At 46.9% G+C, this 11,311-nt stretch overlaps 1 protein-coding gene across 1 annotated transcript; it reads left to right on the top strand.

Moving 5' to 3' along the window:
- Window positions 1–387: 387 nt before the first annotated feature.
- On the top strand, window positions 388–11,311 carry LOC114059322 (polycomb complex protein BMI-1). The gene is made up of 10 exons (XM_027887612.1): window positions 388–849; window positions 5,840–5,973; window positions 6,379–6,475; window positions 7,188–7,243; window positions 7,366–7,416; window positions 7,682–7,790; window positions 7,881–7,926; window positions 8,449–8,547; window positions 8,975–9,055; window positions 9,156–11,311. The coding sequence occupies exons 2-10, from the start codon at window positions 5,862–5,864 to the stop codon at window positions 9,483–9,485; spliced, it is 981 nt and encodes a 326-aa protein (XP_027743413.1). The 5' UTR covers window positions 388–849; window positions 5,840–5,861; the 3' UTR covers window positions 9,486–11,311.

Raw genomic sequence — 11,311 nt, 5'->3', positions numbered from 1 at the left:
GGAAAAGGAGGCATCAGCGGCGCGCGGGCGAGCGCGTGCAGGGCCGGGGGGAGGGGAGGGAGGGAGGGAGGGAAGGAGAAAGGGAGGAGGGAGAGAGGGAGGGGAGGGGGTGGCAGGCGGGGGAGGGGAGGGAGGGAGCGAGGGAGGGGGGAGGCGGAGGGGGAGGAGGCGGCCGGGTTGCGGGATTGGGTCACGGGGAGGCTGCCGGGCCCCGGCGGCAGCGCCGCTAATTCCCAGGCCGCCCTTAAGGAATGAGGCGCCCCACGTGACGCTGGCGGGGCGGGCGAACTCCGAGCCATTTTGGGGACGGTGTCAGTTTCCACTGTGTGCCTTCAGCGTTGCATTCTTCCCTCCTCCGCCCTCCTCCCGCCCGCCCGCCCGCCCGCCCTCCTTCCCTCCCCGGGTCCCCGCCACCAACTATGAAATAACAACAACAATAATACTCGTAATAATAACAATAATAATAAAAGAAGGAACGCGAGCGAGGCCGCGAGGCGGAGCGGGGGGCAGAGGGAGAGACAATGGGCTGGTGGAGAGAGGACCCATCCGGACCGGGGAGACTGTGCGCTTCCAGCGCCTGAGCCGCCCGGGCGGCCAACTCGGAGGGAGCGAGAGAGCGAGGGAGCGAGCGAGAAGGGCCCGCGAGGAGCGGCGGAGACCCGGGCGTTCTGTAACTAAAATGAGCGGAGCGCAGCGGCGGCGGCGGCAATAAGCTTATTGCAATTGACAGCGTCTGCAGTTCATTTCAAGATGGCCGCTTGGCTCACATTCATTTTCTGCTGAACGACTTTTAACTTTCATTGTCTTTTTTGGCCGCTCCGATCATCACCCACCGGCTCCGTTTTCCGGGTACGTATGAAGCGAGGTGTCGCCTTACCAAGGGCGGGGGGCGAAGGGGGCTCGGCGGCGGTTTTCGGCCGGTTTGGGGGCTGCAAAGGGGCGCCTAGGTGTCCCCCGAGCTCTCCGTATGGGAAAAGCGCTGACAGGCTGCTCCAGCCACACACACACATACAGACACGCAGCAGCAGCAGCAGCAGCCTGTGCACTCGCTCGCGTTACGCACCCACATTTGCAAATTTTAGTTCCTTTCTTTCTCTAGACGCCCCCTAAAACCTTTCTGTGCACATGGCCCCCGAGGAGAATATTTATATTTCCCGACCCTGCTGCCAGCCCGGCCCGGGCGCCCTTTGTTTAAAGGCAGATTTTGATTAAACAGGGACGTTCGTGAAATCTGGAGCTGCCTGGGTCAAGTGATTTCAGTCCTCCCCGAAAGAAATGTGTCTGGGGGAGGTTAAAATGTCAGATAACGCACCCATTTTATAGAGACGGAGCCAGCGGGGGGTAGCGATCCTCCTGGGGGGGTTGTTAGGCGCCGGGGCACCCAGCAGAAAATGTTATTAACTTAAGTTGGACAAGTACTTGTGTGAAATTGGATGGGTTGTAAGATGGCGGTTCCCAGTTGTTTCCAATGTCTCCTCTTACATTTCTGCTCTAAATGCTAAACTTTAGGGGTTTGTGCCTACTGGGAGAGGCAAGGGGTGGCCAGCGCCGAGAAATAACTTTTCTGGGGGGCGAGGATAGCAGTTTGCCTGCGATCTTGGGGAGCTGGGGCGTGCGGTTTGCTAGAGCCTTTGGAGCAAAGGTGATGTGTCTGCGGGACGCGGAGGGGGGGTGGTGTGTGTGAATTTCTTTTCTCTGGTTGGTATTTTTTTTTCTCCTGAGCCCGGGAAGGGTAAATTTACATGAAATCCTTTGTCAGATCTTAGTGATGTCGCGAGTGGGCTCCTCGTGCTGCTTATGGGCAGCACTTGAAAGTTGCTGGTGTTCTGTTTTTATAATTGAATGGCCTTGGCAATATATAACGCGGGATGTTTATCTGTGTTTGCTGTAAACATTTGCAAATAATCAGGTAAAAATAAGCAGAAAAAAACCGCATTTCTATAAAAGTGAGATAGTAACTTTTCAACCTCTAGAAAGTTTGATTCACTCCCTCAGTCTCCAGAAAAGTCGAAGAAAACCTGGGCGTGTGTGCCCATTTGCAAGCTTGGCGCTAGAAGGATTTTTTTTTGCGTAGTCTGTAGTGGTCGGAGCAGCTTCTTTTATGGGACTGTCCCTAAGACCAGGGACATCCTGGAAATACAGTCCAGTAAAACTACTTTGAGTTGCTCTGAGCAGCCCGTCCTGGAAACTAAGACAGACTTGTGATGCAGTTTCCCAGAGACACGAAGTCTTGACCTACCTGGTCACTTAGATATCACAAAATTAGCATTTTAGTGTATTTTTTAAGTAGACCTGTTGTGTCCTACGCCTAGTCCCAGGGAGGTGATTTTGAAGAACTAGAGTCCTTCTGCACTCTGTTGCCAATATCCAGGTCTTTCCTCAGTGCAGCAAGTTGGGCAGAGATATTTGAGCTTCGTGTGCCTTCTCTGAAAGAAGCACCATCCTGTCCTTTAAAACGTTTGCGGCCATTCTTAAGTGAAAGAGTAATAACAGGCTCGATAGTACAAGTGGCTCTGGCTGATAATGAGTGAAGATGTAGAATGACGGCTGCTTTATTCCTGATGAGAGAGTTTTCCGAGAGGAGATGGGTGCAAAGTACAAAAACCTATGTGAGCGATGCTTCTATTTTTTATGTATGTATTTTCTGTTAGAGACCTGTCGAGCAAGGTTTGATAGCTTATTGCCTTTATAGATTTTTAATAATGTAACTGGTTCTTAACAGGAGAATGTACTTCTGTTTTTCTTCATTTTGACATAACATGTTTAAGGCCTCTAAATAATCGGTTGGCTGGCAGTGTTTACTTCTAGCGACTATTATATACGTATATTTTACGCTTAGTTGTTCCATGTGTCAATGTGTAAATATATATTGTCCTGGGTAAGAGGCTGTTTGTATTTGTGTGAAGTATTGGCATTCACCGTGCAATCAGCAGGAGCAGAAAAAAATCTGAATGGGTTTCCCTCGTACCAAAATGTTAAGCTCAGGCTGCTGTAGTAAAATGTGCTGTGTTCATGTTACAACCCCGCAGGCACAGACACGCGTGTGCCTGTGCGAGTGGCTTCTGGGGAGAAATTAGGCGCCTTATTCAGTTCGCTGGAGAAAATCACTGATTTTCAAGATAGCTCATAGCACGTTTAAAATGTGCTAACTTTGGGCAATAAATAATCCGCGTTTAGGAGTTGCTTCGACAAAACAGGTTTCACGGTTGAATTTAATCCCCCTCCATTTAGGAAGGGGCTACGCCTGCGTGAAATAAACGCGTTAATGTCTTGAAAGGTTTGTCCCAGTCTCTCAGGGCTGGGAAGGAATTCTTGGTCAGCCGACTTGCATGACCTCGGTCACTGCTGGTTTTTTGAGTTCAGATATTTATGAATTATAAGGTAGTGACTTGAACAAATAAAACACAGAACCGTGAAAGCAGCCTGTCCATGTGTAAGTACCTAAAGGGACCTCAGAGCCGCCGGTTCAGGGCTCTTCAGAGGGTAGTGCAGAAGCCCCGTCTCCGCCTTTTCTGGGAAAAGCAAAACCTCGGTATCAGTTTAAAAGTAAGAAGCAGAGGGTCAGGGACCCTGGAAGCGACATTTAAACCGCAGTACAATGCGGTCTTGCTTTCCTCACGGACCTGGGAACAGTTTTGGGGACCTGGTCTGGCATGGTGCTTCTGGCATTTTGGTTTTCTGTGTGCTGGCCGACAATGGTTTGATGCTGGGGAGTTTTATCTGCTGCTCACTCGAGGGTTCTCCTGCAGCAGAGAAGTTTTCTGGCCGGGGTCGCTCGTTGGCGCTGTGCACACTTCTGAAGAATATTGTACCTCTGTCCTGGGCAGTTTGGCCGACGTTCAAAGCTTTTAGAAAGCTTGGTGTGTTGCCTTTTTTTTTTTTTTTTTTTTTTTTTTTTTTTTTTTTTTTTTTTTTTTTTTTTTTTTTTTTTTTTTTTTTTTTTTTTTTTTTTTTCCACTGCCTAACAGCGAAGTTTGCGAGTGGCTGGGGGGAACCTCGCATCTTGAGCATACGGTGCTGCGGTGAGAGGTGGCTCGCAAGCTCTGCCTCGGGAGGAGCGGAGACCAAGGACAGGAGCTGGTGTGCTGGGAGCACTGACCTGGGGAAATTAATGACTTGCATTGGAGCCACGTTGTTATATTACATTTTTCAGGATCTGGTTGACAGAAAATAATTTACTCTGCAATTGACATGGCTGACAGGTTTTTTTTCTCATGTGTACTTTCCCCTTTATCTCTTATTCCCTCTCATTTTAAACAGTATGTGTGCATCTAGCGTTGGTGCCAGTGCATCCGATGGGGGTTTATGGGTTTCAAACTGTGAAAATGACATTTGTTTTTCACTCTTGTCGCTGCATTGTGTTGACAAGGTGTTGATTTAGCTTTAGGAATGATCTGGTCACATGGTCCTTCGCATGTTGTCACTAATGTACCGCTTAAAGTCGGTTTGGGCTTTTCCCCCCCTCCCAGTGTGCTTTACTGATGAAAAGGGGGGTTGCCTAAGGATTCGGAGACTTGTATTTTCCCATCCAAGCATCTTACCCCAGTGCTGCAAATCTCTTTACACCTTTTGCAAAACTTTGCACCGCGCTCGCTTAGTCCGCGGGAGGATTATGGAGGGAAGGAAAGAAAGAGAGAGGAAAAGAGTCAGGGGTAGAGAAAGGAAGGAAGGAGAGAAATGAGGAAAAAGGAGAAGGAGGGATCGGGAATGCCGGCGCAGTGGAGCGGGAGCTGGGGCTCGGCACCCCGCTGGCGGTGCGGGGAGCTCGGTCCCCGGGAGCGCGGCGTGGTTCAGCTCAGCAGAGGGAGGGAGCGGAGGGGGAGAGGAGCGATCTCAGACCAGCTTCTCGCACCGAGTCGACGTGGAGAGAGGCCCCTGAGAGGATCCGAAATGGCCGAGGCTCGGGAGGAGCCTCTGGCACTCGCCTCCGCCAGGCTGAGACCCCGCAGCCCGGAGCCGCCCCCGCCGTCCGGACTGCCCCGCACCGCGCCCGGGCACCCTCTGGGCTGTGCCACCCGACCCCGCCCGGGCCGCTCCCGCCCTCCCTCTGCCCTCCCTTCGCACCCGGGCTCTCAGACCCCCGCGGGCTCCTTGGCTCCTCCACCCCCTCCGCCAGCCCCCGGGCCTCGCGTCCCACCCCCTGGCCCGGCCCGGCCCGGCCCGGCCCGCCCCCCCGGCCGCCCCCCGCCCGGCTCTCGTGTGTTCCCAGCGGTGGCAGGATGCCAAGTGTAAGTGTAAGTTGCTATAGCAACCCCCTCGGAGAGCGGAGCAGATCCGGATCGGCACCGAGCCGCAGCGGCAGCCGCCCGGACCCCCCCGGCGGGCCGGCCCCGCCGCCCCGGTGCCCGGCTCCGCTCCGAGGTGCGTGTGTCCCCCCCCCCCCGTCCCTCCCCCCGCCGCCCCTCCCCGCGCTCCGGAAATGCCAGGGCAGCCGCACCGGGAGGCGCTGGTTCCCCTTTGTGCTGCTCGCCGGCAGCCCGGTGCCCGCCGTGTCGCCCCCGGAGCTCCCGCCGCATCGCCGCCGAGCCGGCCGGTGCCGCCGCGCCGCGGGAACGGCCCGTGCCCGCCGAGGGACGGCGCGGTGGGTGCCGCGGAGCGACGGTGGGGCTGCGCCCAGGCCGGCCCGGGGCGGTGCGGTGCGGGGACGCCCCGCCGGCCTCGGGACCGGCCCTCGCCCACCCCCGCGCCGCCGCCGCCGCCTTCGCCTTCCGCGCCTGAGCTGCCCCTGCGCCGGGGGATGCGATTGATGCACGGGGAAAGGGGACGCGCCGGACCGCGGCACCTGGGACGCAACCGCGCTCGTCCCCGCTGACCGGTCCTCTGTGTGTGTGTCTTTCAGAGCCGCTCCTCGCCACGCCAAAATGCACCGAACAACCAGAATCAAAATAACTGAGCTAAACCCCCATCTCATGTGCGTGCTCTGCGGCGGGTACTTCATTGATGCAACAACCATCATAGAGTGCCTCCACTCCTGTAAGTACGACTGGGCGCTCCGCGTTGTTCCCTCGCCGCTTCCCTCCTTTCCCGGCATCCCGGGAACAGAAACAAAAAATCCTCCCAAGCCCAAACCCCCCGAGGGGCTCGGGGCCGCCGCCCTCTACCTCCCCGACGGGTGGGGAAGTAGGTGTTCCGGCCGCGGTGCGGATTTTCTGAGGACAGCCCTACGGTCTTTGTTAAAAGTAATAATATATGTACTATAAGCGTCTCCTTTTCATGGTAATTGCAGCTTATTTGGGTATTTGTTTAGCTTAAGCAGCTCGCTACTGACAATGGACGATTTGCTCTAGCTTGCATAGTTTAGAAAATCGCACCTTTATCTATGCGTATCTGAGTGGCACCTTCGAACATCACTGAAAGCCTGTCATGTTTGACTTACAGTCTGTAAGACTTGTATCGTGCGTTACTTGGAGACCAGCAAGTATTGTCCTATCTGTGATGTCCAAGTTCACAAAACTCGACCGCTTTTGAATATAAGGTAGGAGAAAGTTACAAAGTGCACCCTGCATCTCCTATTTTGCTTTATATGGGGAGACCAGCAGTAGTCGGTGTCAATGTTATCTCTTGGTCTGCGATTTAAATCTGAAAGGGCTTGTTAATTTACAAGCTAACTGGTGTGTATGCGTTCTCTTTGGAGTTTCATCACTGATTGAAACTGAAGATTTCTCTACATGGGAGACAGAAAGTTTTTATTTGTCTTTTTTAGCATAAGCCAGTCATTGATGTAATGCCTTTTCCCTCTGCCCAGTTCTCATGTGTACCACTGGACAGTTCTTGCCTCTGCTTTCTGTATCTCCCAGACATGCATAACTCTAGGACAACTCCTAGTCATGAAAACTCTTGCTGCGACTTTCCAAGCTAAGAGGCAAAAGCCTTTAAAGCATCATTTGCCTTTCAGAAACATTTTTCTTGTCAGGATTGCATTTTGCTCTCTTTGCTTTCTAGGGAGGATGTGTAGTTTTTAAGGCCTTCCTTCAGTCTGAGAACCTTCAGTTGAGGTACCACAGATGAGTTTTGGTTCAGAGCAGTATTTAGAGCAGGGTTAGTTTGATTTCAAGGTCCTGTAAGTTAACTTTTTATGACTGGCCTCCCACTTTGTAGAAGATGCCTTGTTGTAAAAGATTATAAGTGGGGATTAAAATATGACTTACATGCTTAATTTCACGTTTTGGGGTTGTTCTTTTTTTCAGGTCAGATAAAACTCTCCAAGATATTGTATACAAGCTAGTACCAGGCCTTTTCAAAAGTAAGTAGTTAAATCAGGCATTTTGTTAAGAGCAGAAAAACCAAAGCAGAGCTGCTATCCTGTATCAATACCAGGAGTTACAGAGTAAATACTAAAAGAAAATTATATGCTTTTCCATCTAGATGAAATGAAAAGAAGGAGGGATTTTTATGCTGCTCATCCGTCGGCTGATGGTAAAAGCTTCTCATTCGCAACTTTGATAAATGTAGCATTGACCTAGATGTTTTACTGTTTCCTTTTTAACTTACAAGTGATATATTACCGTCACAGAATTTTAAGAAGTAAAGTCAGCATAATAAAAGTTTATTGTTTTAACAGTCAGGTAGCTTTCATTCATTATCTTACCGTGAAGATTTTTTTGTGTGTGTGTTACTGAGAATTGCCATTCTTCCTGATTTGAATTTCAAAATGTAAATTATTGTGGAAATTTCTGCGCAGCTGCCAATGGCTCTAATGAAGACAGGGGAGAAGTGGCTGATGAAGACAAAAGAATTATAACAGACGACGAGATAATAAGCTTATCCATTGAATTCTTTGACCAGAATAGGCAAGTTCCAGAATTGCAATATTTTATATTTACCTGATTGATAGCAGCTATATTTATTATTTGTTGTAATCGTGTTATTTCTTCTCACAGACTGGAACGGAAAGGAAATAAGGAGAAAGAAAAATCAAAGGAAGAGGTAAATAACTTCCTTTACTCCAGAAGAAGCATATCACACACATACACAACTTTGGGACAGGTCTATAGCTGAGAAAAATACATAGGTATGTGTATCTAGAACAAAGGAGGCACACCTATTATGGCATGAGATACAGAAAAGGTAAAATATTTTTATACAGCTGTATATGTAAGCAACTTTTTAAAATTAAAAATGCCTGCAGTGTTACTTATAAGTCAGAATCTGATATTTTGTAAAATTTTTAACAAATATTTAATAATTTATTTTTAACTTTATTATAACCTAAAACCGGATTTAATACAATACAAATATTTATGTATAAATTTAGTTACATTTTTAAATTACTTTAGAACGGTAATTTACCACTTATGTCTGACGTGCCTTCTAAGGCAGTGGACATTGTTATATTATGTTCATAATTTAATAAAGTACATTTTTTTTTGACATGAAACATTAGAATACAACACTGGTGGGATTAATTGCTTGTTCTCAGTAGACTGATTTTCTTTACTATGCTCTCAGGTGAATGACAAAAGATACTTGCGCTGCCCAGCAGCAATGACAGTGATGCATCTAAGAAAGTTCCTGCGGAGTAAAATGGATATACCTAACACTTTCCAGGTACCTATGGGGAAGGAGTGATTTTTTTAAAAGGTTTTTTTTTCCTTTTTTTTTTTTTTTTAGGACTTATTTTCTCATTACAGCCTGTTCCAGCAAATGCTAACTGCCAAGTATTTATGGTGTGTGCAATACGTTGCTGGGCTTATTTTTATAATATCTATCTGTAGAGTTTGGTGACACTCTGTAATTTTTTTAAAATGCTGTAAATATCAAAGTATTAAGAAATTGCTCCTTGATGTATTTAAAACATATCCAATAGATATGAAAATTCCCTACTTCTTGCTGGGTTTGGTATAGTTTTTTTTGTTTGTTTTTTTCCCAATTTTGTGAGATTTATAACAGCAGGGCTACTTTCACCTCAGAGCAGTCATGTGCTAGGGGTGAATGCCTGGATGCTCCTTAATGCAAGGATTCATATCTTGAACAGATCGATGTGATGTATGAAGAGGAGCCTCTGAAGGACTACTACACCCTAATGGATATTGCCTACATCTATACCTGGAGGCGGGTGAGTATCTCCAGTGTGTCTTCTTGCGGGGGAGGAAGGGAGGAGGTGCAGGTTGTGGCCTGGGGACAGCACTTATCAGGATCTCCCTTTTGCTTTACAGAATGGGCCTCTGCCCCTGAAATACCGGGTCCGACCTACTTGCAAGAGGATGAAAATCAGTCACCAGAGGGAAGGCTTGAATAACAGTGGGGAGCTGGAAAGTGACTCTGGGAGCGACAAGGCGAGCAGCCCAGCAGGAGGCATCCCTTCCACCTCCTCCTGTTTGCCCAGCCCCAGCACTCCGGTCCAGTCACCTCACCCCCAGTTCCCCCACATCTCCAGCACCATGAATGGCACCAGCAGCAGCCCCAGCAGTAACCACCAGTCCTCCTTTACCAACAGAGCTCGGAAAACATCAATAAATGGCTCCTCAGCCACTTCATCTGGTTGATGTGCCAACCAGGCTACCACCCTCTTCCCTCCTTTATATAGATCTCTCCATGCCATTACAGCTTTATAGATGCTAATCCATGTGACTATCATCCAAATTGCTTTCTTTTGTAGTAACACTGAACTTGGCTATAAAAGGCCACATTCAGGAAGGACGTTAATGGAAACGCGAGATTGAAATGTAAATTGTTTTCAGAGGACTGGGAAGCAAACAAAAGTTACATCTTCACCTGTTCTGAGTGATGTGGAGTTGTTTCTGTCTCCATCATCTGGAGTCAGGAGTCTCCAGAAGTCAATACAAATCCTGGGAAGTAGTTTGTTAATCCAGACTAACTCCTCCATTGCATTCTCTTTGATTGTTATTGTTCTTATGCTGTTTTGTGAACCTGTAGAAAGCAAGTGCTTTTTCATCTTGAAATCCAACAAAATTGAAAGAATATGCATAGAGAAATGCATATATGTAGCCATGTCACTGTGAATAACAATTTTTGCGTATTAGCCATTTTGATTCTTATGTTGCATCTTTTACTTCTCTGTTGCTGCGCAGAACCGATCAAAAGAAAAGTAAACTTCAGTTTTACAATCTGTATGCCTAAAAGCGGGTATTACCGTTTTATTTACTGACTTGTTTAAATGATTCGCTTTTGTAAGAATCAGATGGCATTATGCTTATTGTACAATGCCATATTGGTATATGACATAACAGGAAACAGTATTGTATGATATATTTATAAATACTATAAAGAAAATATTGTGTTTCATGCACTCATGATATGGTTGTTAAATTTCTAAACTGGTTCGACCCTTGCAGATGCTGCCTGTTTGAGCTTTGCTTGTACTGCAAGAAACACTTTGTGTGTGAGAGCTACAGTATTGGGAAAGCACATTCAAGTCTCTGATAACCCGGAGGCAATTGGCAATCTTAAAAGGATTTTACTGGCTTTGTCTTTTTTTTTTTTCAAGTGAAATATTTTTACTTTACCAAATGTTGAAGTGATACAGTGAAGGAAAAAAAAAATCAAGGGACATGAAAGTCTTTGACCTGTTTGATAACCTTTTTATTATTTGGTGTGGTGGGACTGTGTTTTTAAAAGCACATGGAATCATTATAGAAGCCATAAACTATTTGGTATAAACTTTAAGGAACCAGCAAGTGGCTGGATGAAGGCATTTTATCTAAATTTGTTTTAATATATATGTATATGGTACAGTACTAACTTCATTAAAATTTAACAGGTACTTTTCAATAAATTGTGGAGAATGCCTTCTCTTTAATGGCCTGCAAGTAGGTGCATTTTATTACAGGCTTCTAAGAGTGGGATTTTTTCAGTAGAAGGAACTTTTCCACCATAAAATATAAACAGCCCAGACACTGTTCAGTTTGTGCTTTGCTTTGGTCGAACTTTGTGTGTGTTCATCACCCATCAGTTATACATTTGTGAGGGTGTTTATTCTATATGGATATTGTTTCATGTTTGTACGGAAAAATTGTAGTTATACATTTCATTGTCTCCAGTCTGCAAAAGAAGCACAATTCTTAATTGCTTTGTCTTGCTTATAGTCATTAAATCATTACTTTTGCATATAAATTGCTGTTATTTGTCCTGCTTGTTTTTATAGACCAGGTGATTGCAAATCCTCCACAAGGTTATCGCTTATTGATGTATATGTCTTGTTAAACAAGAGTTGATATTTTTTCCTGTAGTAAACATGTACAGTTCAATTTCAACAGTAAAAACTTCAGTTTTATATACACAAATAACTTTCATTTATAGCTGATCAAAGAAATAAACAAATAAAAGGGATAATTCACTGAAAAGTAGCAAA

Source organism: Empidonax traillii, unplaced genomic scaffold (genome assembly GCF_003031625.1).
Source record: "Empidonax traillii isolate 1590-97213 ecotype Southwest subspecies unplaced genomic scaffold, ASM303162v1 scaffold217:size1918799, whole genome shotgun sequence".
Taxonomy (NCBI): Eukaryota; Metazoa; Chordata; class Aves; order Passeriformes; family Tyrannidae; genus Empidonax; species Empidonax traillii.
Note: the sequence above shows the minus strand (reverse complement) of the source record. Positions and strands in the feature narration are given on the sequence as shown.

Coding starts and splice junctions, on each gene's coding strand:
- LOC114059322 (XM_027887612.1), top strand. CDS start 5,862: ATGCACCGAACAACCAGAATCAAAATAACTGAGCTAAACCCCCATCTC. Junction 5,974..6,378: donor CATAGAGTGCCTCCACTCCT/GTAAGTACGACT, acceptor TTTGACTTACAG/TCTGTAAGACTTGTATCGTG. Junction 8,548..8,974: donor ATATACCTAACACTTTCCAG/GTACCTATGGGG, acceptor TATCTTGAACAG/ATCGATGTGATGTATGAAGA.